The sequence below is a fragment of the Salvia splendens genome, chromosome 2, assembly GCF_004379255.2.
Source record: "Salvia splendens isolate huo1 chromosome 2, SspV2, whole genome shotgun sequence".
NCBI lineage: Eukaryota > Viridiplantae > Streptophyta > Magnoliopsida > Lamiales > Lamiaceae > Salvia > Salvia splendens.
This window is the reverse complement of record NC_056033.1, coordinates 5,440,771-5,466,555: the sequence shown is the minus strand read 5'-3', so window position 1 is coordinate 5,466,555 and position 25,785 is coordinate 5,440,771. Positions and strand designations below refer to the sequence as shown.

The 25,785-nt window shown below is 36.5% G+C and overlaps 6 protein-coding genes across 8 annotated transcripts; 3 read left to right on the top strand and 3 right to left on the bottom strand.

Annotated features, from left to right (window-relative positions):
• Positions 1–25: 25 nt before the first annotated feature.
• On the bottom strand, positions 26–2,087 carry LOC121763475 (protein SCO1 homolog 1, mitochondrial-like). The gene is made up of 6 exons (XM_042159499.1): positions 1,713–2,087; positions 1,385–1,475; positions 784–996; positions 614–703; positions 398–530; positions 26–321 (listed from the first exon to the last, which is right to left on the bottom strand). The coding sequence occupies exons 1-6, from the start codon at positions 2,055–2,057 to the stop codon at positions 204–206; spliced, it is 990 nt and encodes a 329-aa protein (XP_042015433.1). The 5' UTR covers positions 2,058–2,087; the 3' UTR covers positions 26–203.
• Positions 2,088–6,075: 3,988 nt separating this feature from the next.
• On the bottom strand, positions 6,076–9,107 carry LOC121760035 (protein trichome birefringence-like 3). Its single transcript, XM_042155642.1, has 6 exons — positions 8,560–9,107; positions 8,252–8,486; positions 7,951–8,122; positions 7,662–7,861; positions 7,426–7,584; positions 6,076–6,574 (listed from the first exon to the last, which is right to left on the bottom strand). The coding sequence occupies exons 1-6, from the start codon at positions 8,735–8,737 to the stop codon at positions 6,232–6,234; spliced, it is 1,287 nt and encodes a 428-aa protein (XP_042011576.1). The 5' UTR covers positions 8,738–9,107; the 3' UTR covers positions 6,076–6,231.
• A 6,284-nt stretch (positions 9,108–15,391) lies between these two features.
• LOC121769257 (histone H4) lies at positions 15,392–15,907 on the top strand. Its single transcript, XM_042166010.1, has one exon. The coding sequence runs from the start codon at positions 15,444–15,446 to the stop codon at positions 15,753–15,755; it is 312 nt and encodes a 103-aa protein (XP_042021944.1). The 5' UTR covers positions 15,392–15,443; the 3' UTR covers positions 15,756–15,907.
• A 786-nt stretch (positions 15,908–16,693) lies between these two features.
• On the top strand, positions 16,694–18,411 carry LOC121760021 (PHD finger-like domain-containing protein 5A). Of its 2 annotated transcripts, none has more exons than XM_042155623.1 (2): positions 16,694–16,777; positions 17,804–18,411. In XM_042155623.1, exon 2 carries the CDS (start codon positions 17,832–17,834, stop codon positions 18,162–18,164), a length of 333 nt encoding a protein of 110 aa, XP_042011557.1. In that variant the 5' UTR covers positions 16,694–16,777; positions 17,804–17,831; the 3' UTR covers positions 18,165–18,411. The 2 variants fall into 2 exon arrangements, with proteins under 2 accessions (XP_042011557.1, XP_042011563.1); XM_042155629.1 differs by having other exon boundaries at positions 16,731–16,842.
• Positions 18,412–19,579: 1,168 nt separating this feature from the next.
• Positions 19,580–23,238, top strand: LOC121785176 (calcium-dependent protein kinase 13). Its single transcript, XM_042183558.1, has 7 exons — positions 19,580–20,437; positions 20,994–21,137; positions 21,235–21,387; positions 21,835–21,950; positions 22,031–22,198; positions 22,477–22,707; positions 22,790–23,238. Exons 1-7 carry the CDS (start codon positions 19,810–19,812, stop codon positions 22,934–22,936), a joined length of 1,587 nt encoding a protein of 528 aa, XP_042039492.1. The 5' UTR covers positions 19,580–19,809; the 3' UTR covers positions 22,937–23,238.
• Positions 23,239–23,423: 185 nt separating this feature from the next.
• LOC121785197 (myb family transcription factor PHL7-like) lies at positions 23,424–25,693 on the bottom strand. 2 transcript variants are annotated; one of them, XM_042183587.1, is made up of 6 exons: positions 25,260–25,693; positions 25,075–25,151; positions 24,847–24,889; positions 24,637–24,707; positions 24,143–24,212; positions 23,424–23,984 (listed from the first exon to the last, which is right to left on the bottom strand). In XM_042183587.1, exons 2-6 carry the CDS (start codon positions 25,092–25,094, stop codon positions 23,565–23,567), a joined length of 624 nt encoding a protein of 207 aa, XP_042039521.1. In that variant the 5' UTR covers positions 25,095–25,151; positions 25,260–25,693; the 3' UTR covers positions 23,424–23,564. The 2 variants fall into 2 exon arrangements, with proteins under 2 accessions (XP_042039521.1, XP_042039514.1); XM_042183580.1 differs by having other exon boundaries at positions 24,650–24,707.
• Positions 25,694–25,785: the final 92 nt, after the last annotated feature.

Here is a 25,785-nt window from a genome sequence, read left to right as displayed (position 1 = left end):
AAAAGATTCGAGTACAATGAGAGGCTTACCGAAACAAATTTTACATTTATCAATATCCAATTGAAGTAACAACTCATTCTTCAGATAGACGTTGCCATCCATTATAATACTACTATCCAATTTATTCCTCAAAAATTGTCAGACTATCTATCACAGGATGTCTCTAGGTACTACTTTTGTGGCTGAGAGTTGCGACCATGCTTCTATGCTTTAACTTTCTTGTGTTGCTTTATCTCCTGAATAACTCCATCAGCAAGTGAAGCGTCGTCAAAGTTCTTCCCAAAAAACTTCACAAATTCCATATTTGGATCCATCAGATACCTGTAATAAAATAGTTAGTTATTAGGGAAATGAATACATCAATCTTGGCCTCACTAAAAGTAGGGAGTGTACTTACATGACTATAGAGTGGTCAACTAGATAGTCTGATCCTTCTTCTTCAGTCTTCATATAGTACACTCGATAAGCACGTGCAGTCTTCTTGACCTCTTCCGGTGAACCGGTGAGGCCAATCAACTTTGGGTGGAATTCTGCACAGTGAAATCCGGTTGCAGTTGCAGTTGCAGTTTTTGTTCAGGAAGAAACTAAAGTATCAACTTATGTTAAAATTTACCTTTGACATACTCCCGTACTTGTTCAACAGTATCTCTTTCCGGATCAACTGATATAAACACTGGCACTACTTCCAATCCAGATTTTGCCTCTGCGAATATTTCAAGTGTTAACATAATGCCGCTCTCATCTTGATTTTGGATCCCACCAGAAAAATATTGATTTGCTTACTCATTTTATCAATTGCTGAAGCCAACTTTATTAGCTCATCTGGGCATATATCAGGACAATGAGTGAATCCAAAATAAAACAAGTTCCACTTTCCCAAAAAATCCTTCTCAGTGACTGCTTTGCCGTTATGGTCAATGAGGTTAAATGGGCCTCCGATAGCTGCTTTCCCTACTGAAGGTCCCTGTTTTACTGCAGTCGAAGCCTTATTTAAGCCTGCAAACCATCACAAATCAGACATCACAAATAAATAGAAGAAAACCATATCTCAAATCAAACTCCACAAATAAGAAAATAAAATTGAAAAAGAGAATAGAGGAAAACAAATAGCGCACAGATACGTGATAATACGTATCTGTTGCTAATTAGCAGTAGATGATTGATGTCCGCTGCCAATATTCAATCTACATGTGAGATAGTAAAGAGTTTTGTAACAGTAAACGATATCAAATGAATGATCACCCCTAATTTATATCCATATATTATTACCACAAGGGCCTAACTATGCAGATATAACCTAACATCTCTGAGCCTACAAAAACTAAGTCTTGATAGTAATATATTCACTCGGAAATCACTCCGCAACTCACCATAGATATCTAACCTTCAATATGTCGCTTCTTTTCCCTGTCGTAGTAGTACACCAATCCCACTCCAGTACAGAAAAGCAAAAAGAAACTCATCCATGAAACAGGCTGCCCAAAAAAATTCACATCCTTTTTATCAATACCACACTCGTACCAATTAAGCGAAAGAAAGACGACATGCAACAAGTTGGGAAAACAAAACAAAAGAGCCTTCAGAAATTATACTCCAAAACTAATAATACATGCAAAATTTGCAATTTAGCTCGAATAATCCAGAGAATGAATCCAGACAGGAAATAACAAACAAAAGAAATAAAATAAACGAACGATATGACTGAGGCATACCCCTCCTCGGATAGACTTCCCTTGCTGCTGAGTGTTTTCCGATCCACCTGAACTCTGCCCTCCATCATTCTTATTTTCGGAACCGCCCTGAGCCGAGGCACCAGGCTGCACCGCAGCATTGACATTCGATCCCGGCGATTGAGAAACTCCTGGATTGGGCGTGTTCGTGCACAAAAATCGACTGTTCGCGGAAAAAGCACGCAGTAGTTCGTACGGACTGGTGGAAGGAGGCGTATTCTGCAGAGATTTTTCAGGAAGAGAGTGAAATCTGGAGGAGAGAGATCGAGAATTGAAGGAGTAGCAGATTTGACGGAGGCTCGAATTTCGCAGAAATGCTGAAGCCATTGCAAACTGTGATGGGATTTGGGGATCAATAAAAACCCTATGGCCGGGGTTTAGAGCATCTCCAGTGGGCGGACATCCCACTCGGACATCCACTAGGACATCCCAAAAACACCTCCTGCCACGTCACTAGGACATCCCACCCCACTGCCACATCACTAGGACATCCCATGCATATCCGCCCTTCCCATCGCCCTTCCCACTAGGACATCCCGCAATAAAAAAAATCATAAATTCACAAATAAAACAATTTACGTTTACGGAAATAAAATTTGACCGAGAATACGAACGGGAAAAATTAACAACTTTATCGGAAAAAACATACATGATTCGAAAAAAAAATTACACACTAATAAAAAAAAATTAATACATTATCACGTCAACCCCTCCGAGAGAAACTTGTTATTAACGCAAGTGGTGCGAATGAAATAAAATTCAACGAGCCGTATATATAGAGTTTCAAAACAAAAAAAATAATAATAAAAACGGGACGTCCGACCGGACGTCCGAGTTGAAGCCACAGTGGCGGACGTCCGCCCGCCCGTCGCCGGGACGTCCGAGGACACCCGACGTCCTCACGGGACGTCCGTATCCGACCTCCGACCTCCCAACGGCGGACGTCCCGTCGCCCTTCCCGGTGTCCGACCGGACGTCCTACCGGAGGGGCGCCATAGGAGATGCTCTTATGTATGGTTATATGAACACTGTTTAATTATTATAACAGGGATTATTAGTATTAAAGGAAAATGATTTTTTTTACATTATAGCATTGCCGTAAGGGGTCTAATAAGTAATTTACCTTTTATTTAAAATTAAATTTATATTTTATATATGTACCTTATTACCCTTTTATATAATCATGATTTGAAGAATTGCAGTATATAGGGAGTATTAATTACTCAACGTCTTAACTCTTAAACAAGGATGACTTTTATTATGGAAAATTATATGGGAAAGATATGGAAGGTTAGAGAGGCGTCCCACATTTGACCCACACATTTATGATTTATCACTATATTTCCGTAATCCACATAAATTTTTTTTTGTTATGTGCTTCAAAAATAGTAAAAGAATGAAAAGTAAAAGAAAAGGTTTAATATTAATTTATTTTTAAAATGAAAAAAGAATAAAACCATACAATTTAAAACACTAAAAGTTCTAATGCTTTAATAAATTTATAGAAATATACTTTATTTGTCCCTAAAAAATAGACAACATTTGAAACGACACGGATTTGTTCGACAAGATTGTACCTCATGAGATATAAAAATTTCAAACATAATAATCCAATATTTGTTCTTTTAGTTCATAAATAAATAAACAAACCACCAAATAATGATAAATGCTAGTACTCCATATTGGATTGCAGAGGTAAAGGTTACATACTCATCGCCAACACAAATAGGCTACACCGTCAAAAGTGCCAATCGATTATTATCCACTACTATTAAATATTCAACAACAAGATTCATCATCAACCTTCATCTTCTTATTTAGATGAAGAAATGAACAATCACCACTCACCTACAATTTCCTCACCAAGACCTAAAGCACTATACAACAACTCCCACACCGTTTCAGCAGATCGATCTTCAACCATCACTGGTCCTTGGGCTGCAAGCAAGTAAAGTTTCGTTGTTTAAACAAATCATACATAAATGAGTTGCAAAATTCAATATCAATCGTTTTTTATGACCCACCCCAAAGTTCTTAGATGCATCCTTCACTTGCTCAGCCAACTCTTTCTTCTTCTGAGCAGCTGCATGGAGCACAAACGGTTTAATATGGAGCGATTATGATAACCAAAAAGCAACACAGAACGTAAAACAAAAGAATACCAATCTCAGATATTTCATTCATCTTCCTTGATGTTCTCACTGCAAATCTCTGGAAACTCAGGCTGGACAACATGATATATACATACATTAAAAGACAATGCACTCGTGACAATACATCTTCTACATTATAATTATGTTATACATAGCACAACTCCTATTGAAAGAACAATGCAATTATAAAAGTGGCATGCACATGGAGAGAATAGAGATAAACAACCATCAAATGGAAACAGTAAATTGCCATTCCCATCCAAATGTTTCTCAAAATCTCATAAACCGAGCTAGCTAGCCTCAGAAGATCCTCTTGTTATAGAAACTGCTACAGTTGTTACTAGCCAACAGAAGTCATCAGGATCTCATATTTTCATCTTTTTTAAAATTACAAAATATGCACATTGCTTCTATAAAAGTGGTCAAGTATTTGGATGCCAACAAACAGATAGTCCTCAAACAGGAAACATCACAATTGCCCTTTTGGTTTTATAGATTTGGAAAGAGAGAAAAGATAAAGAAAATTAAAGAAAGAAAGAAAGAAAGAAAGAAAGAAAAAACTAAAAAACACAGCAGTAACTACTGCTATCATGTCAGAAATCATCAGGAGCCTAAGAAAGTCATACTAAGCTTCTATTGTTATCTTAGTGAAAAAACGATACTAGCCCACTACAACAAGACCAACAAGAATCATGGTGATTATGTTCTGAGTTGATCACACAATCTACCAAATGGGGGTAGTTACAAATAACCTAAATAAAATCAATTGTTCCGGTTAAAAGTATAGCATAAAAAAAGGTTAGATAGCCAGATATAAGACTTCACGGCTCATGTGCTGATTCTGCTGAAAAGTGAAAAGTAGCAAAATTAACAGAATCTAACAACGTTCAGTCTTCAATAGACGTTCAGACAGATCAAATTTGCTACTAAAATATAGTCACAAGCCTATGGAAGTCATCAGAGGCTCCTATTTTCATTTTTAAAAACATAAAACAATCTCACTTCAACCAAACCATCAACAATCAAGCCTTATTACTTCTTTCTTCACCATATCTTCGTCACCAGCAATAAAAATAACAATAAATATGCAATAAGCTGAAAGAATCAACCAGGAAAATATTTTATGCAAACCTTGATCAATGACATTGACAACATTTTAACATCTCAGTCGTAACAAAATGAATAGAACCTAACAAAAGAATCTGACAATTTTCAATCGACAGAATTAGCCTCAGACCGATAAATTTTGATTAAAAAAATCGCGATCATATTTGCAATCGTAACAAACCTATCGCAATCGCAAAATTCGTTTACCTAATTCGATAACAGCGTGATACTCATCATCTTTCGACAACAAATCTAATATATCTAACGGAGATATTGAATCAAATTCATAATGAAAAGAAAATTACTTGTTGGCAAGTCCATTTACAATGAGCTCGTTAGCGACATAAGAAAGCACTCTGTGAATGAAATTTCCGCCCCCAGCCATTCTTCAAATCACAGAAAAAAAAAAGGTTCCGATTAATTGTAGTGAAATATGGAAATATTGATTTTGTGGTCGGAACCAGATATCAACTACCTGAAAGAGATCCAAGAATCGAAACCCTAATTATAGATGTATAAGAATTAAGAATAAGCTAATTTGTTTCGTGTTTCCTCTATAATATGCTAGGCTTGTCGTGTTCATATCTAACCCTCTCACTATAATAGTAAATAATTTGTTTGATGGGCCGGGCTTCCTTGAAATTATTTGCTGGGCCCGTTTTTTTTGGGTCGATAAATTGAAATTACAAAATTACTTTTCCTTAATAATTTAGTCTAAAATAACTAAAATCAGAACAAAATAGACATTTTAACTTTTTATTTAGTACTAATATAGACATTAATCCTTTTTCACCAATGCCCAAACCAGATTTTTCTCATTATTACTCTATAAAACCTTTCCATTAATAAAACTTCAGGAAGTAGGACTGTATTTTTTTAATAATCTAAAATATTGCATCTATGATTTATCCCAAAATAAATTATTTTTAAAACATACCAAACAAATTAATCAGTTAATTTTTTTAAGAAAATAAACCTTTTTAATTTGTCCTCTTCCAACTTATTCTGTTTTTAACTTGGAAGATGTTACTACTACTCCATTTGTTTTGAGATTAATATAAAAGAGACTTTAAAAAATAAAAGAATTTTAGTGTAAAAGAAAATGTGTTGATGAGATGAATTTGTGTATTACACATACTACTTGTCACAACACTAAGTAAATCATGTATATCATTCAACCTGATGCCTGAATAACTCATTGGAAATTTTACAATTAAATTTGCGACGAAACACTCGTCTCTCTACACGTAGAGCAAATGCGCGTAGAGAATCCGATTCCAGGTGTCGGGGACTCCCGGTAAACACCAATGTATGCAATCCGCGTGGTGCAATGGATCCTTCTTCTCTTCATCGGTCAACAATCTTCCCCCCGATTCAGTGTAGATTGAGGAGTGAGCATCGATTCTGTACTCCGACAGCTGAGTGACGTTCAGCATCGTGACCGGAGTCTTCATCTTTCCGACGACGTCGACGACGGCGCTCATGATCCGCCGATCGGAGCCGGTTCCCCAGTGCCATTTGTTTCTTATCGGCTTCGTCTCGTTGAAGCATTTGATGCCTTTCTCGTTGCCCCAGTCTACGCTCCTGATGTTCGATGAAATGCGGAGGTGAGGTAACAAATATCCTCTTTCATAATGGAGTAATAGTTAAATTAATTGAAAAATATGTAGAACTAATATATTTGGTGGAATAAAACCTAGTTGATGATTATAAAATAAAATAAAATTAAATAATCGTGCAAAATTAAATTATGGAGTACAGAATAAAAAAATACTGAAAGTGTGACAGCAAACCTATTATACTGGATTAAAGTGGCTAAAATTTGATATCTACACTTTTAGCTGTGTTAAATGATGTTATTGCGTTAATCTTTAGGTTTCTGAGGCTTTTTTATTACCCTTACTTTGATTTTGATGTGTGTAAAAATGGGATCTTTTTTGCTTCACTGAAACACAAGATCAAATCCTGACGTGAATAAGATAGTTTTGGTGAATAAACATAAAATTGGGGTGTTTTTTGGTCAAAAAAGACTCTAGAGCCTAAATATGCTTCTGCCAAAAAAGGAAAGAGGGATGACGCTTTCTAGATTTTAAGGTTAAAGTCTTCCGTTCGGTGTGATCTTGGTGAAGATGTGTTAACAGATGAAGTTGTAATTGTGGAATAATGATGAGATTGATTGTAAGCCATTAACCTTCATCTATTTGTACTTTTTTTCCCCTTTTTTCCATAAATGTTAGTGTTTTCTATATAAGTTGGTAAACGTCATGTTTATGCATTTGAGTCGATCATTTCATAATTATCTACTCCATTCTCCATATAAGTATTTACAATAATAACCCAGTTGAGAAGAAATGGTTTTAATTGGCATCTTTTATTTGCTTTTTTTTTTCTTTTTCTATCATAATTCGCCAGTATGAATAAATGGAAAGACTGACCTTTGATGGGTAGGAGACATTGTGGTGAAAAACACCTTTGTTTTATTGGGATTAATATTTGAATCCACCCAATTTGCCCATGTCTTGAGTCCTAATGTGTAGGAAACAGAGGCATCAAGTTCCTGAAATCCTTCTTCACCATTTGCAAATGAACCCCACCTGCATTAAGCTGCAGATGTAAGAATACCAGCTGTTTCAACGCACATAACTTAGTAATAAAGTTGAGAGGTTTTTACAGTGACTTAATCTTCAGACCACTCATCCACCAAACATATGTGTTGAATACCAGGATATCTACATTTGTCCAGTGCTCTGCATGCTTTGCTACTGAATCGACTCTCAGAATCCTCTTCTTTGGGTCTGCTATTATGTGAAGATCCGAGTTTGATTCCACGAGAAACGGAGCCCAGTAGAACTCGATGCTTGTGTTGTATTGCTACACAATCAAGAAACATGAAACTGTGATTTCTTGATAGTTCACACAATCTCAATTTGTGACCAAAGTTTGTTGCTGTTTATATGCACCTTGGCTTTGAACACATTATGCATACGCCCTCGTTTCATTGATTTCTCCCCTTGTGGTATCACAGATTCAACTAGGCAGACGAGGGACTGCCACTGCCCTCTCTGTAGTGAGTCCCCAACGAACATGATCCTCTTCCCTTGCAGCTTCAGCAGTGCAGTTTTCGGATCAAACCTGCACGAGCAAACGAGGTTAGTCAAGAAACACAAACACTAGCACAACCCTACTCATTTGAAGCCTCTTTAGGCGCGATTTTCTGATCAAAGCTCAGTTTCACGGCTTGTGTAATCTGGCATTCCTGACCTAGGCAATATGCAGTCATCAGGCCTCCATTCCCATTTCTGGTAATCAAGATCGCGCTTCCCATTCTTGACACAGGAGACCTGCCTGTCCAGATACGGGCATGATGTGTCCGTATACAGAGGCTTATTAGTACGGTTGAACACCCATTTCCCTTGATTGAGAGAGCATTCTTTCGGATCAAACTCAAACCGGTCATCTGTTGCACGTCTCAATGCTGCATCAACTTTTCTTTTCTCTATCATAGATGAAAAAAGAAAGGATCAAGATCATCATAAACTCCATGACTGAGACGACGTGAGACTAATTACCTGTGGCAGCTTTGTTGGCAGCATACCTCTTGGCACAGGGCTTGAGCTTAAACATGGAGGTGGGAGAGAAGAAGGTGATGCTCTCCGTGTAGAGCAGCACGAGGAAGGCCGACACGCAGATTGTGATGGCAAGAATCGACAGAGGCAGCTTTCCTCTTGGGGGCTTTGGCATCCCCATTGGAGGAAAGCCAGATAAGGGAAACTGGAGGTTGATGAGAAAAATGGAGGAGGTAAGTACTAATGAATGCAGAATTATTATTACAAACCTTGAGCAAAACAATGTCTGGTGGAGTTTATATCATGGGGTTTTGAGTAGGAGTGAAGCCAAAGTAATGTTTGATTTTGCCATGCTTTCTCTTCTTTATTGCAACTTAATTGGCATAACGAGCTCCCCTCATCCTCCCCTTTCCCATCTCTAATGAGTTGTGTGGTGCGGAGATGACCGATCATTGACTTTGGGTACGTAGCAACTTTAAATTGTCCTACCATTGCATACAAATCAGTAAGGGGACTAGTTACTGGATCTTCAGTAGATGCTTTGGTGTTAGACACACAAAAAAAAAATTGCTCGAAAGAGTATATCGGAATAATTGTATCATATTGATATGGTCATTAAGTTGAACCTCATGTGAATAGGGTTGCCCATCTTTGAATCACATGAATATTCTACTATCGAAATGTCACTCTATCCCATTTTCTGTGAGAGGAATCATTAGGTATGAAAGGTTAATTTATTAAAATAAAGTCAACGTCGCTCCTCTTTTGCTCTTACATTTTTTTTATATGATTACTCGAAATAGATTGATCATTCTAGTTAAATCAAGCAGTCCCAAGATTAGCAAAAAATAGTTGCTTCATTTAGTCGTAGCCATATTATATTACCTATATACTAGTAGGAGTATTTAACAAGCTTATACTCATAAATTATGTGGAGTTTAATATATGTGATACACCTAAAATTTATACGGTAAAGCACGTCCTTTTTATCATAATTTTGAATAATTTTCATAAACAAACGATCCATACCATAAGAAATAAAATCCAATCATTTTATTAAAAATTGATAAACTATCCTTATAAATTAAAATAAGAAAGGGTGATAATAATATAGATATATATCAAGGGGTTATATGAATATACACTTTTTCCAAGATTGATACTAGAAAAGATCAATGAATTATATAGAGCTTCATACGTATATAAATATTCAAGGTACTTCGGAAATTTATATTTCTAACAATTTGTCTGAGCTAATAAATTAACAATATCTACTCGTAAATTTAACTCTATGTCATTTTATAAAATATTTCAAACTTATGGTACCTAAAAATGTAACTATTCATTAACCTATGAATGATTTAGTTTGCAATAATCAAAGATGTAATTATGTATCATGAATGGACATCCCAACTTCTACAGTGAATTTTTGCTGTTGGATTTGATTAGTGGAAATAAGCTCAAAAGTCACTTGTCATCATGTGGAATAAGACTGCAGTGTGTTTGAAGCTTAATTAACTTAGGCATTATGGGGCACAAGTTTGTTACCAAAATTATTAATAAATTTAATATTGTTGGTGCTTTTTCAAAAAAAATCGACTTCTAAACGAAATATAATTTCCTATAACAGAAGCAACATCGAAAATGGTCCACAGATTTAGGGCATTAACCACGTTTGGAAATATGAAAACTCTCATATTTCAAAATTTTAAAAACATAATCTTCTTCACATTTTATTTTTATTTGAAACTTTTCTGAAACTTCTTATTGAAAATGAACTACGAAGTCGTAGGTATATACTTACATTACAAATTGAGAATACAATGCTGCATTATTAGATTGAAAGTATAAATTTTCAAGTAAATTCAGTGCTTGAGCTTATTATTTGAAAAGATAATTCAAAATCCATTCAACAAATTTATAGTAAGATATACACACCAACTTTAATTATTTTGTGTTGGGCTGTGAACAAATATGGCCCATTTGAATGCAACCCATGTAAAGCAAAGTGGTGCCAATACCCGAAGCCCGATACCCATACCACCCAGAATCCTGATCCCTTTGTTCCAACCCGCACCCTTTGATTTATCGCATGAGTGATAGCTCATTTAGTTATTTCATTTACTTTCTTCTTTTATACACTCTTTTTGGTGGAACAATTACTCTTTGTGCCTTCTTCATCATTGGTCTATTTTATCACTATCAGACTACATGTGAAGCTTTTTATGGTGAAATCGATTTGAATTTAACTTGGACCTCGGCCTTTGTTTGAGAAGATTTGAAGGGTTTGAGAGTCTCGAGTGCGATAAACGAGGTTTTAAGTAGCGTGGCGCTTGTTTTGTGTGAACTTGATTGGTTGTTGGTCACAGTGGCAGACGCAGCAATGAACATAATTAGCGACTAAATATTTAAAGTTATACTACTTAAAAATAAATTTTTAGGTACTTTAGATTATTAAAAGGAGCTTTTATATAATTATATGTATAAAAATGAATAAATTTTAAAAGTTTATAATAGGAAGAAGTTTAAAAAATCAATTTATTAAGGGCTAAAGCCCTCCCCGATACATGTAGATCCGCCAATGGTTGGTCATGTGATGAGATTAGAGTTTCTGATGTGTTCACGAGAAGACTTTGGTTTATTATGTTTTTATATTAAGATCCTTAATAAAAGTTGGTGGTTTTAATAGAGGAGTATATGATTATATTGTGTTAAGAGTCTTAAAATATGTACTCGTTTTGTGTAGTAACTTTTAAATCTATTGTATCTTTTGTACTTTTGAAATCTTACATTTATTGTGTGTAATTGATCACCTAAGCAGGGGCGTAGCTAGCCTATGTCTAGATGGGGCAATTGCCCCTCCTCACCCCACTCATCCTTCTATATTTTAGTACAAATTTTCAAATATATATCAACTTCTTCACTAAATGCCCCTTTATTAAAATTCATAAAATTACACTGGATATAATTTTGCCCCATATAGCATGATTTTCTGGCTACGCCCCTGCACCTAAGGCTAACATATAAAAAAGGCCTTAGACATAATCCTACTTATCATACTTGACTCTCTTTTTTTATCTCCAATGAATTGATCTATCTGGTTTCAAAATTTACTCATATTTCTTTAAGAAAGTACTAGTATTATATGCGTAATATTGAAATGGAGTATCATGGAGTACTACTACTAAGTGCTAGATCATTAAACAAAATTATAAATTTGAGTAGAGTTGTCAACTGGGCCGGGCTGGCCCAGCCCAGCTCGGCCCAGGCCAGGCTCGTCAGAGAAATGGAACGGGCTTGGGCTGGGCTTGTTGAGTGTAACGAGCTCCATTTACGCCTATTTGTAAACCCAGGACCGACTCTGCACCAGGCTCGCTAGCAGCCCAGCCCCAGCCCCAGCCCAAGCCCGGCTCAGGCCCAGCTCAGCCCAGCTTCAACCCACTCACTTAATTAAATATGGTTAGGTTTAGGATTTAATTAAAACTAATATATTAAATGGCAATGCACCATTAATAAATTGCTAGTTTCTAAGTAATAAAAGTGGCGTGCCAGCCGCTTAATTAAAAAGAGATTGGTGATTGGTAAATAAAATAGGCGTTCCAAATCCAACCTCCATTCTCAATTTTCATTCCATGGGTCTTCTTCTCTCTCTTTTCTTTAATATTATACCTCTCTCTACACCAGTAACAATTCAGGAATAATTATATCTCAATCGATCCTTCTTCCCAAAATTCTCATTTAATCAGTTATGGAGGGGAGAGGAGTTAACTTTCACTATTTTCGATTCTCCAAGTCCAAGTTTTCAACGGTATAATCTTAATTGTTCTTCTCTAATTCTCCTATAAATACATGTAATTGTATTCTCCATTCCATCTTCATCCCTACTCCAATTCTCTTACTCTTATTCTCTGCATCCTCAATCATTGTTGTCGAGAATCATCCATCTTCATCCAACTGTTCATCTGGTGGATTTGGTGTTGTCGAGAATCATCCAATCAAAGTATCATTTGTCTGATTTAGTATTGCTAAACTGCCAATAATCACATGGTTTGTTTTAATTTTTGATTTATATAATTGTTCTAGTTTAATATTTGTTACTGTTGATTTTTTATATAGCTAATTTTGCTCCAGTTGTGATTTATTTGTTTAATTTTGTTATAGCTTCATTGCCTGTTTATTTCTTGGCTATTTTATATCTTAAAAATGAAAAGATTTATGGGAATGTATCCTAGTTCATCTTCTAGAACACCACAAAATGAGTATGTTCCTCTTTTTTCAGAATCTGCATCACAGCCACAACATGTAAACTTATAGGAGGACCAAACCACTTTTGTTGAAACCCAAACTTCTATTGGAGTTAAAAAAACCACCAGTTAGATCTAAGACTAGTAAAGTGTGGAATTATTTTACCTTGAATGATGAAAAAGCAGCTTGTAAGCTCTGTAAGGTCAAATTTGCTTTTAAAGTTAATTATGGCATTGGTACTTTAACTAGACATTTGAATAATCATCACAATAATTGTGAAGATAATGACTTGTTAGATGATAGTAGACAACAAAATTTAGATATTTCATCTAGTGGTACTGTTATAAATTGTGCATATAAACAAGATGAAGTGAGAATTGAACTTGCTAAACTTGTTATAGGAGCTGAACTTCCTTTTAATTTAGTGGAAACTCAATATTTTGCAAATTTTATGAAAAAAATGCAACCTCGTTTTAAAAGTGTTTCACGAAACACTTTTTTACAAAGATGGTTACAAAATATATGAATTTGAAATTATTGCTTTGAAAACATTGTTTTCTAAAATTTCTTTAACTACCGACTTATGGCTTGGTAGAAAAGGTTTGCATTATTTATGTGTTACAACCCATTGGATAAATGAAAATTTCATGTTGGAAAAAAGAATAATTGATTTTTTATTGCTTGAGCATCCACATGATGGTATATCTATATATCAAGCTGTTATGTCTTGTTTGAATTATTGGGAAATAAGTGATAAAATTATGTCTATTACATTAGACAATGCAACAAATAATGGCAAAGCTATAGAGTATTTTATTGAATTTTTGAAGCCAAATTTTGATGCAAATTTTTTTCACATTCGTTGTGTTTGTCATGTCCTATGTGTATGTGATGGACTGCAAAGTATTAGACCTCATATTGATCTTATACGAGATTTTTTACTATTCATTACATCATCTTCGGTTAGGTTGCAAAAGTATAGGAGGATGGTTAAAAGTGTGAAAATGAAATTTAAAATTCCGTATATTGATGTAAAAACGAGGTGGTCTTCAACTTATAGAATGTTAATGGAAGCTAAACCCTATTCTTCAATAATAATAATACGCTATATGAAAGAAAAAAATTCTAGCATTAGTGCTATTAGTGAGAAGAATTGGGAGATTGTTAACATATTAATACCTCTTTTACAAACGTTTAGTGATATGACTAATGTTATGTCCGATAGTTGTTATCCTACTTCCAATATTATGTTGCGTGAATTGGTTAACATTGTTAAAATTTTTGATGAGCATAGATATATGGAAAATGTGAAAGACATTATTGGAAAGATGGAGATTAAATGGAAAAAGTATTATCAAAATGTTCCTTTTTGTGCTATTTTTTCTTATATTTTTTATCCAAGATGCAAAAAAGGATGGTTGTGAGGTTTATCTTGAAGAATATTACTCGTGTTTTTGTATTGAAAATCCTATAACAAATGATCAATTGGGGGATTGTTTGAATTTGTTAGTTGGTTCATATACCTCTTGTTTTAAAAATACATTGACAACTGCTATTCCATCTTCTTCCAACAAAAACAGCAGTGATTGTTCATCTAGTTGTGCACTTCTAGGTAAAATAAAAAAGAGGAAAAGTGATTCTGGTACTAGATCAACAAATGAGCTTAAACATTATTTAAGCTTAGATTTAGTGGAAAATTCTGAGGATTTTGATATTCTACATTGGTGGAAAATGGAACAAAAAAATTATCCTATTTTATCTATGATTGCACGTGATCTACTAACATGTCAATGTCTAGTGTAGCATCCGAAAGTGCTTTTAGTGCAGGTGCAAGAACAGTGACAGATAGAATAACTCGATTGATGCCAAAATCTATCAAATTTTGAATGCTTTTGAAGAATTGGATGGATGAAGAATTTCGATTGAACAAGTTGAAGAGGCTCGAAAGATATAGAATGTCAGAAATGAAAGAAGAAGGTCAAGAAGATGAAGATGGCGAACCAGATTCGGTAATTAATGCACCAGAAGATCAAGAGCCGGATATCGAGAGATTTTATTTTCCAATAACGGATTATTACTATTCAAGTACTAATGATCCAACTTTACTTTTGATTGGAAAAATTATCCGGATTAACTCTTCGAACCTGTAATATTTTTTGTAATTTTCAATTGAAGTATTTACATTTAAGAAATTTTTTGTTTATGTTGAGTATTATTACATTGTCAAAGCCCGACCCAGTTCAGCCCCGCCCAGCTCGGCCCACTGACCAAGTGGGTCTGGGCTGGGTTGAGATATATGAAAATAAGCCCGGCCCGGCACAGCTCGTTTCAAACCCTGGTCCTGGGCCGAGCTGGGCCAGTTGACAACTCTAAATTTGAGCTCATAAAAACACATTTCTCCCACAATCCGCTACGCACATCTAACGGTGAAATCTCCTACGCAGGACCCATAATCAACGGTCGACGAACTCTTATCATTAAACGCGGACCCTCATCTCTAGCCGTCCAAAAACAATCTAATCCAACGGTACATAATTCCCCAACAACCAAATATATTCAATCCCCACTCCTCCCTCTAAAAATCATTCCACATTTCAAAACAAATTCATCCCCAATTTTCACAGCCGGAGCTCCAGCCAAAGATGTCGGGAAGAGGAAAAGGCGGAAAAGGATTGGGGAAGGGCGGCGCTAAGCGCCACCGCAAGGTGCTGAGGGACAACATCCAGGGTATCACCAAGCCGGCGATCCGCCGTCTGGCGCGTCGTGGCGGCGTCAAGCGTATCAGCGGCCTCATCTACGAGGAGACCCGCGGCGTGCTCAAGATCTTCCTCGAGAACGTCATCCGTGACGCTGTGACCTACACCGAGCACGCTCGCCGGAAAACCGTGACGGCGATGGACGTCGTATACGCCCTCAAGAGGCAGGGCCGCACTCTCTACGGATTTGGCGGCTGAGCTGCTAGGGTTGGCAATTGCGTCAGATGTTAATTAGGGTTTATTTTACTGAGTTTAAATCCAGTGTTGCTAGACTATTCTCTAGATTGTTGTATGCTCTTTTGCTTGGATTTTAGTGGAAACTTGGAATATATATTTCGTTTGTGTGGCCATTTCGATTACAATTCAACTTTTAATTGCCAAATTGCTACTACTTTGCAAATTCTCAGTTTTGCAAACACTTTCTTGTCACAAATAATCTCGTAATGTTCACAAAGCGAAATTACGCACAAAAATTGCTTCGACCTTTTATTTCCATCAAGTTATTGGAAATTTTTGTAATGCCCACCACTGAAATTTCGCCCAAAATAATTTTTTTTAAGTTTTACCGTTAATGTAGCAAATTCTTAAGTTTTAATTATTTTACCACTATGAAGAGAATTATTTGCAGTGGAGTGAAAAAAATACAATTTGTGCTGCCGCATACTTTGCCATTGTTGGATTTTAAATTGAATTTGGTTTTGGATTTTTTTATTTAGTGCTGCTGATTTCATGAGTCTAGTTTGTTTGGTTGAGTAGCAAAATTAGTTATATTGAGTAGTTGTAACTAATAATAAAATACTATCAGAATTTTTTTCGTCCTCGTGTACTGTTGGATTCAAATTTGAACAAGTACTAGAAAAATTTATCGCAACCTCTATCATAAATTCGTAGTATTATAAGTTGATACGGTTTTTTATGGATGCAAAATATAAGATAATTGTGTTTAGTGAATTAAATGAAAATATAGTAAAATAGATTAATGAAGAGAATAAAGTATTGCTTTTAAATTTTTAATCCATAAGCCCAGCTTAGGCCCATTGGCTTAATTCATACTTTTGGGCCGATGGGATTTGTTATAGTTTTGGAAGTAGAAAATGTTATTTTGAATTATTGAGTGGTTAAACTGTAAATATATAAAGTTTCACTTGAAAAGGGAAATTAGAAATCGAACGCAGTAACCTCATTTTTGGGATTTCAATTCGCACTCTTCGCCGCCGCAGGTTCATCTCTGCTCTCCTTCTATCTCCTTTTTTGGATTTCATTTCGCACTCTTTTGCCGCCGCAGGTTCATCCCTTCTCTCTCTATTTATGTTCGATCTGCTGCCAGACACAATTGAACAATCTTTCAGCAGGGGATACCCCGCCCTAGTTCATTTATTCAGTGTGTTAATCTCTTTGCAAAAATGAGGTTTTAGCTTTTAGTATTCTTTCTTGGTTCTATGATTTTGATGTTCATATGTTTTTATTTTGATTGTGATGAATTGAGCTGTCAAGGCTAGCTTTGCATGATTTCCAGTTATCAATAGTCCATAGAGACTGAAAGTAGAGTGATGATAGTCATGGAATCTAAATAGAAAAAAGTTAGAATGTTTACCACTGATTATGCAAGTGATTGATTTTCCATTAGTTGTTATTTTGGAGCTTTCCGTTCCAGTTATGAGCTTCTATTAGTTTGTCTAATTTGGTTAACATTTTATGCAAAAATGAGGCGAACACTAATTTATTTTCCTTTTAGCATTTAGTTTTCGTTTTTGATTTTGCGAGTATGATGTTTATAAGTATTTATTTTGATTCTGATAAATTTGGTTGCCAAGGCTAGCTTTGCATGATTTCCAGTTATCAATAGTCAATAGACACTGAAAGTAGATATCTGATATTCGTGGAAGCTAAACGGGAATAAGGGGAAGTAATATCATTGACGATGTAAATCATGGATTTTCCTTCAGTTGTTATGTGGGAGCTCTCTCTGTTCCCAGTTTCGAGCTGCTAATTTGGTCAGTTTATAGTTTTGTCCTCTTAGATAGTCTCTGTAAATGGTTATTGAGGTAAATAAAGTTGATGCTGATGTTTTATGAAAGCCTGTTTCAGATATGGTATTTGGGATTTTGATTTCTGGATGGCTGAATTTCAATTCACCAAGTGTATCTGTCAATTGTGATTAGGGTTTTATGCTTAACGAAGGAAATTAATTTGTTTGCTGTTTTATATGAAATGATACATAGTTATAAGTCTGTTAATATGTGCAGAGGATAGTGATCAAAGGGTTGAAGAAGTATGGCTAAACATCATCCTGACTTGATCATGTGTCGTAAGCAACCGGGCATTGCCATTGGAAGGCTGTGTGAGAAAGATGATGGCAAGTGTGTGATATGCGACTCCTATGTTCGCCCTTGCACCCTTGTGAGGATATGTGATGAGTGCAACTATGGGTCTTTCCAAGGCCGGTGCGTTATCTGTGGTGGGGTGGGGATCTCTGATGCCTACTACTGCAAGGAATGCACTCAGCTGGAGAAGGACAGGGATGGGTGCCCCAAGATAGTGAATCTGGGTAGTGCTAAAACGGATCTATTCTATGAGCGCAAGAAGTATGGCTTCAAAAAGAGGTGATGATGATGATCATCATCATGACTGATGACTGCTGATAGTAGTTTCTGAGTTCCTTAGTTATTGTGAACTCATTTATGTCTGAATCATTCTAAATGTCAGTGAATTTCTGCTGGGGGATGGCATTTTGATAATGCTAACTTGCACCCATGCAATTACTACTGATAATCTATCTACTTGCTTTTGTGGTTGAAAAATGTACTGTATGAAATTTGAAGTGATAAACTAGTATTTCACGATTTCCTCTTCATTACTCCCTCTCGTTCTTTGGATCCTCAGTTTACTCTTGTTAAGATACTCTTTCCGTGGGCAGATGCATGAGTTTGTCTTGTTGCTTAGGCAATGAGCTGAGCTGCTTTGCTTGGGACCTCTCGATTGAGTCTCAAATCTCAGACGAACCTTGTAAGCTTGGCATACCCATCATCTAACTAAGAAAACAGGTAAATTCTTGTTTTAGTTTTTCTATTTAGATTGATTTTTGTGGTGCAAATGACATTTTTTGAAATTTGTATTTTACGTTGTTGAATGAAGTGGCCTCCTCATATATCCTTGTTTTTAACATAGCTATCTTATTCTCCAACTCATCAGATTTCTTACTAGTACATTGTTGGTGTTTTATTTAAGCACACAATTTTCTTATTATGTATAAAAGGTGTTAAATATGAACTTTTGGAATTCAAACCAAAACACACTCCATGAGCATCTACAAAAATCTAGAAGCAAAAAAAGTAATGAAATTTGAAAATTAGAGGACAAAAATATGGATTGATCGGCTCAAGCTCAACCTGATCTCAATTGGACTCGTGCTATATTTGTGACACAGACTCTATAAAGTTGGGTTATTTGAATTGAAATTTTAGTGCTAGAGATATTCCATCACATTTTTTTTGGTGTATTAATGCCAGTCCTTGAATAATATCCCTAAAACTGATATCAATACATACTCCATCTGCGACCTGTCTAAAATTATTGGATCATATTTCGTTTCGGGATATTTTAAACAAAATGAGTCATTTTCATCTCTTTTATTTTATTTTTCTTAATTTCTTTTTCTTTTCAATTACTACTACTATTTATTTTGTATTTTCTTTTCTTTTCTTTTCACTTATCTATTTTATTCCCTTCTTCACTTAATTCAGTAAATACTACTGGTACTTTTTCAAATTGTTTTGTAAAAAAGAAACCAATCGATTAAATTAAAAGATTATTCCCTTTCTCACCTCACTTTTTAGAATATTACACTTTTAGTAAGATAATGTTTCTCATAATAATATACTAGAGTATCACTTTGAGTATTTTTTAGTATTTTATAGTATATCACTCTTCACAAATGAAGAAAGCTGAGTTTATTTGAAAAAAGTTTATTTACAAAAATATTGAGAATAATTTGTCTCTCACTATTACAAAAGCATCAGAGCCGTTTCCGTACACCGCAAATTACAGAGTGAAAAAAACCCCTTTCCCTTTTCACACACACAAATCTTGCCATTTCTGTGTGAAAAGTACACGCATTATCGCTGCGAAGCTCTACTTCACTCCCAGTGACGCTAGGGTTTCACTCCCCAGCCATGTGAGAGCCTTGCTACGGTGGCTTTGAGTTAGGGTTTTCGCTTAATTTTAAGGTTGCCGCTCTCCAATCCCGATTTAGATGGGGAATTGCTGCAGATCTCCGGCAGCCGTCGCCAGAGAAGACGTCAAATCTTCCAACTTCTCCGGCCACGATCACGGCCGGAAGGATAAATCGTCGGGAAATGTGAAAAAAGCAATCACAGTTCTGACAGATGTGAAGAAGGATAACATTGACGATAAGTATCTAATCGACAGGGAGCTCGGCCGCGGCGAGTTCGGAGTCACTTATCTCTGCATTGATCGGGAGACGAGGGAGCTGCTGGCCTGCAAGTCGATATCGAAGCGGAAGCTACGGACGGCGGTGGATATCGAGGATGTGCGGCGGGAGGTGGCGATAATGAAGCATCTCCCGAGGAACTCGAGCATTGTCAGCTTCAAGGAGGCCTGCGAGGACGAGAATGCGGTGCATTTGGTGATGGAGCTCTGCGAGGGCGGGGAGCTGTTCGACAGGATCGTGGCGCGTGGACATTACACGGAGCGGGCCGCGGCTGCGGTGATGCGGACGATTGTAGAGGTCGTGCAGCTCTGCCACAAGCACGGCGTGATCCATCGGGATTTGAAGCCCGAGAATTTCCTGTTCGCGAATAAGAAGGAAAATTCGCCGCTTAAAGCTATCGATTTTGGCTTGTCGATCTTCTTCAAGCCTGGTAACTAGACATTTTATTTGTGTGATTCGCTCACTTGTTTGATTAATTGCAATCTATTTGCATCAATTTTGGTGTTTGACTACATTAATTCTATGGACAAAATATAAAATAATGCCCCAAAAATTGAGCCCCGTTGGAGAGGTTGACTTGATATATGATGTTATACAAATCCGCATTTATAATAAATTAAATAGCTTCAGTTCCTTTGAGGTTAAACAACTGTTTGATCAAAGGCGTTAATATTGGTTATATAGTTTTCATCCTAGCGTCAAATACATTTTCATGTTCACCAAAACACATTGCTGACACCACATAAATTCATTTTGTCATAATGAGCAACAATGAAGATTACTCTGTAATAACACCTCCTGAAATCTCTCTTTTTTGCTATTGGTAGTTGTTTTATTGTCTGTAGCAGGGAGGCAATTGTGAGGCTTTTTTCTTGCGCTCTTTAATTCATGATGCCTGAACCTGGATGCTCTGAATTACACTCATTATAGATATATTTAATGGTTATCATGCAGAGGTTTTGATTCTTTTTATTTATGGTCTCTAGGTGAAAGGTTTTCTGAAATTGTGGGGAGCCCTTACTATATGGCTCCAGAGGTTCTAAAGCGAAGCTACGGCCCAGAGATAGATATATGGAGTGCTGGCGTGATTCTCTATATATTGTTGTGTGGAGTTCCTCCTTTCTGGGCTGGTAATCTGGCTTTTTAAGATATTGTTGGTTTGGTTTAATGAAGTACATCAAGAGTATGAAATACTTATGAGTAACTTATGCAACTTTTTTTGCACAGAATCTGAACAAGGCGTTGCCCAGGCCATCATACGTGGGAAAATAGACTTTGAGCGCGAACCATGGCCAAGTATTTCAGATAGCGCCAAGAGCCTTGTAAGACTGATGCTAGAACCTGATCCGAAGATTCGGCTGACTGCAAAGCAAGTTCTTGGTAAGTTACATAGATCCTTGAAAAATGACTTGTTGAATGCACTCAATAACAATTTTTTTAAATCCTCAAATCACTTTTCTATATACTTCTATGTTTATATTTTACTATTATTTTTGGTGATCATGTCATTGACTAATAAATTCCATATATGCATATTAATTTGGCATCCCTGTCACATCTTTTGGGTGGAAATGATTTTGGTGTGCAAGTTGGAAGTTGTACATAAGTACATGTTAAATGGCTGAAACTTGCACTAACTGAATAGTTCTTAATTTGTTTAATTTTCTCATAAAACATGAGTATAATAAAATTATGCGTGGAACTTATGCACGTTTTTTAGGCAACGGCATATATGCTGTTATTCTGCAGTGTATGTGAAAAACTTTCTCTGTGTAACATATGCAAAACGTCGTTTGTTCCCCTTCTCTTAATATTTGGAATTTGCAGAACACACTTGGCTTCAGAATGCAAAGAAGGCTCCAAATGTTCCCCTTGGGGATGTAGTCAAGTCACGACTGAAGCAATTTTCATTGATGAATAGATTCAAGAGGAAGGCTCTTAGGGTTTGTTGATGCTTATGTGTTTAGTCACTGTATATTCACTACTTATAGCTTGCTGAGTATATGCCCTTGTCTTTGCTCAGGTGATTGCTGATTTCTTGTCTAATGAAGAAGTAGAAGGTATCAGAGAGATATTTGCTAAGATAGATACAGATAATGATGGTAAAGTTTCAATTGAAGAACTGAAGGCTGGGTTATTGAAATTCAATGGGCAAATGGATGCATCTGAAGTGCAGATGCTCATTGAAGCTGTAAGTTAACTACATACAATAAGCCCATAGAAAAAGCTTAGGCAATTTTTCACAGCAATTAGTTTGACCCGTTTGCTCTATTAGCCAAACTTGGTATAGTAATAATGCAGTCTATCTATGAGCTTCTTTTGTTTTGGTTTTCGTTTGGTAACTTTAATATTGGTGGGAGGTTGAAAGCCTTTCATGCTTGGGATTGCAATCTTGTTGTTTAGCATTCCTAAATAAACTGTTCTAAATATGCCTGCTGTGGCATATGCTGATTTCTTTATTGCCAATAGGTGGATACAAATGGTAAAGGAACCTTGGACTATGGTGAATTCCTTGCAATTTCACTCCATCTGCAGAAAATGGCCAATGATGAACATCTCCACAAGGCTTTCTCATACTTTGACAAAGATGGGAATGGTTACATTGAGCATGATGAGCTTCGAGATGCCTTGATGGAAGACGGTGTTGATGACTGTACAGATGTGGCAAATGATATTTTCCAGGAGGTTGACACAGACAAGGTGAAATTGGAATACAAGTTCTCTGGTATTGGTATGATGCGCTATCTAGTCTTTTGCTCATTGTATTTCGTCTTAAATGCAGGATGGGCGTATCAGCTATGATGAATTCGTTGCCATGATGAAAACTGGGACAGACTGGAGAAAGGCTTCTCGACATTACTCAAGAGGAAGATTCAATAGTTTGAGCATAAAGTTGATGAAGGATGGTTCTATAAACTTGGGTGAGTAAATATGCATTGGTTGTCAGTTTCTTTTCCACAAGTCCATCGATCTTGTCTTCGTTATCATTACTTTTGAGGCCTGCTTTGTATTAATTGGGGTTTTTATTGGTTGCTGGGCATCATGGTTGAGGCAAATTCATCTTATTAAGCCCTCCTTGGCTTGACCAAAACCAGCCCAGCTCCGCCAAAGCCCCATCCGACCATTTGTGTGTTCATTTTCTCTCCTCTATCAGCGCTCAGGTATTCTTGTGGACAATGTAGTAAATATTTGGTTGGAGAGTTGTCTTTTAATGCATATCAAGTTTGTGCATATGAATTTTCTTACTGTGTTTCTTCTACATTGGAACATGTATGTTTTCATGATTGGTATTCAATGTGAAAACAACCTTGGTTTGCTCTCCAATTTTTTAACTTTTGATCCCTATTTGATGTGTGTGTGTGTGTGTGTGTGTGTGTGTGTGTGTGAGAGAGAGAGAGAGAGAGAGAGAGAGGATATCTACCATCAAGTACATCTCTCAAACGATGGCAATTCTAGCCATTATTCATTACATCATTATACGCTGACCATCAATTTCAGTCCCCACCAACACATAAACCTTATTTTACTGCACAAACAAGACACCCTTCTATTATTTCTCACCGATTCAGATGGCTGTACATGCCTGGCGACGGCGAGAAGGTGTCGCTGCCCCATGGCATGAAGCCCATCTCTTGCTCTGCATACAGATTCTTGCTGATCCCATCAAGAGGGAACATATTCAAGTTTTGTGAATCAAGATTGAACGATATTGGCATTTGTGGAACAACATTTTCCTGAACAATCTTGATCCTCTTTGGAGGCCGGAGCTCTTCTTTATATGATATCTCACTAATGCCTTCCAAGTCCGAGTCGAATTCCTTGTCATTCGACTGCTCCGATTCATCACTGAGAGACGGCAGTGAGAGAATCGGAGAGTATGACTTGGTGGTTCCCGGCTGCCGGTTCTTGTACTCCTCCATGATTTTGTCTAGAAATCTTCCCTGTGCTTCGATTTTCATCTTCAAGCTTTTCTGGACCTGCAAGCACGCATGCGTTTGTTTTAACCAAACCTTCTCTCTCGATAGTGAATTGCAGCATAGTTGGTAAGACGTTTTCCCTTTAATCAATAGGTCGGAGGTTCAATTCATCATATTAATTCTCAAAAAGGAAAAAAACTACACTCTTTATCTCTCACCTCAAGCTGATCGCTCAGTCTTCTCTGGGCATCCATTTGAATCTGCAATGCCTCGTTTAGTTGTGCACCCCTGCATTATTTAGTGATGGTCTGAAAAAGAAATCATGGGAAACTCTATATATTGGGATAACATATGTCAAATTAAATTTGTATTGCTATTTTTAGGTGACTCGTTTACGTGATGAACTCAAATTTAAGTTATGGGTATTAATATTATTATGACTTTAAAGTTTGTTGAGTGACCAAGTTGAAAATATAGTAACCTATTATAAGTATCGTTTTGTTTCCAAGCAAAGTTACAACTCTCTAAGTTGCGGAAGGAAACTGATTGTTTTGAAGGCCAAACCAACTTTCACACAAAGTTAATTGGAGATTTAGATACGTTTTCGCATTTAAAATTATCATGTTGTATAGCTCGGATTATCATAGTAGAGAGGAGCTTACTGTTATAATTAGGAAAATTGAGCATTACTAGATTTAGCATGAAAACAAACCGGATAGACTCACGAGATAGCACTGAAGTTGGGCAGCATCTCCGATACGCTTCGTCTATCAAGCTTCCCTTCTGCATGTTACAAGAGATCATGTTCGGGCATACACAAAAATAAATCATCGATGGAAGGTCGAGTTATAATTTCCGAGTTTGATATTTTGATTAGCTACTATCCGCTATTCAATTTGATAACATGGTGTAGTTTATTTACTCGTGTAGTCTTCTTCTCGAGTAAATACTGACATCCTGTATTTCTGAAAAGACAAACAAAACCAATTTTAGAAAGTGACTAATTCATCCACCCTAATTAAATATCTGAATTGTGATTAATAAATCCTACTCCACTATTTAGGGATTAATGAAGCGCAATTAGAGTGGATGCACCATACATCCGGATGCACACGAGTAGAGAGAGAGAGAGAGAGAGAGAGAGAGAAACCTGTAAGTGACTCTTGACATGAAAGATAGTCAGCCCAGGAATATCCATAGCCTTGAGAATACCTTTAGGAGTTGCCCCTAACAAAACGAAGCAACCCCAGAAAATAATTAACCAAACACACATACATAGCTTTGAATGATTATTAAAGTAATGAATTAATGATCAACCAACCAACCCTCACTTACTGTCTGGACCTCCAATCTGATTGACTGCCTTCTCGAACAAGTCGTGCAGATCTTTCGTCCACTTGAGCCTCTCCTTGGACAAGTTGTTCGACCGGTGGGAGCCCATGTTGCTGCTGTGGCCGGGCGACCTTGCAACACTGCTAGGCAATGGTGTTTGAGCAAGTAATAGTCAGTTAAAAAGGGGTGCTAAAATAGAAAAACATTGCTACAGGCGATCTCAACTAAGACAAACATGATGTGGATGCGTAATAAGATGCCTAAAAATGGCTGCAATCCAATTAAAAGATAAAAAAGAGTTGCAAACTCAACATCACAAGCTCCCTTGTTTGTGTCACCTTGGTGAAGAAACCTAAAAATAGTACAACAACCAGCTAATGAAAGACAACTAGAAAACAAAGATTTACTGTTACAAAATAATTTACTATACATACCAAAACAAGGAGTTTGGATTTAGTAGCTAAACATCTAAGAATTTCAGTGTTATATATTGGTTTTTAGAGTAAGATATTCATGAGCTGCCCAGTGA

Coding starts and splice junctions, on each gene's coding strand:
- LOC121763475 (XM_042159499.1), bottom strand. CDS start 2,057: ATGGCTTCAGCATTTCTGCGAAATTCGAGCCTCCGTCAAATCTGCTAC. Junction 704..783: donor TTCAGCAATTGATAAAATGA/GTAAGCAAATCA, acceptor AAATATTCGCAG/AGGCAAAATCTGGATTGGAA. Junction 531..613: donor AGTACGGGAGTATGTCAAAG/GTAAATTTTAAC, acceptor TTCACTGTGCAG/AATTCCACCCAAAGTTGATT.
- LOC121760035 (XM_042155642.1), bottom strand. CDS start 8,737: ATGGGGATGCCAAAGCCCCCAAGAGGAAAGCTGCCTCTGTCGATTCTT. Junction 8,487..8,559: donor TGCCAACAAAGCTGCCACAG/GTAATTAGTCTC, acceptor CATCTATGATAG/AGAAAAGAAAAGTTGATGCA. Junction 7,585..7,661: donor GGTCTGAAGATTAAGTCACT/GTAAAAACCTCT, acceptor AGCTTAATGCAG/GTGGGGTTCATTTGCAAATG.
- LOC121769257 (XM_042166010.1), top strand. CDS start 15,444: ATGTCGGGAAGAGGAAAAGGCGGAAAAGGATTGGGGAAGGGCGGCGCT.
- LOC121760021 (XM_042155623.1), top strand. CDS start 17,832: ATGGCTAAACATCATCCTGACTTGATCATGTGTCGTAAGCAACCGGGC.
- LOC121785176 (XM_042183558.1), top strand. CDS start 19,810: ATGGGGAATTGCTGCAGATCTCCGGCAGCCGTCGCCAGAGAAGACGTC. Junction 21,388..21,834: donor GACTGCAAAGCAAGTTCTTG/GTAAGTTACATA, acceptor TGGAATTTGCAG/AACACACTTGGCTTCAGAAT. Junction 22,708..22,789: donor AGGAGGTTGACACAGACAAG/GTGAAATTGGAA, acceptor TCTTAAATGCAG/GATGGGCGTATCAGCTATGA.
- LOC121785197 (XM_042183580.1), bottom strand. CDS start 25,365: ATGGGCTCCCACCGGTCGAACAACTTGTCCAAGGAGAGGCTCAAGTGG. Junction 24,890..25,074: donor ATGTCAAGAGTCACTTACAG/GTTTCTCTCTCT, acceptor TTGTCTTTTCAG/AAATACAGGATGTCAGTATT. Junction 24,708..24,846: donor TCGAGAAGAAGACTACACGA/GTAAATAAACTA, acceptor TGTAACATGCAG/AAGGGAAGCTTGATAGACGA.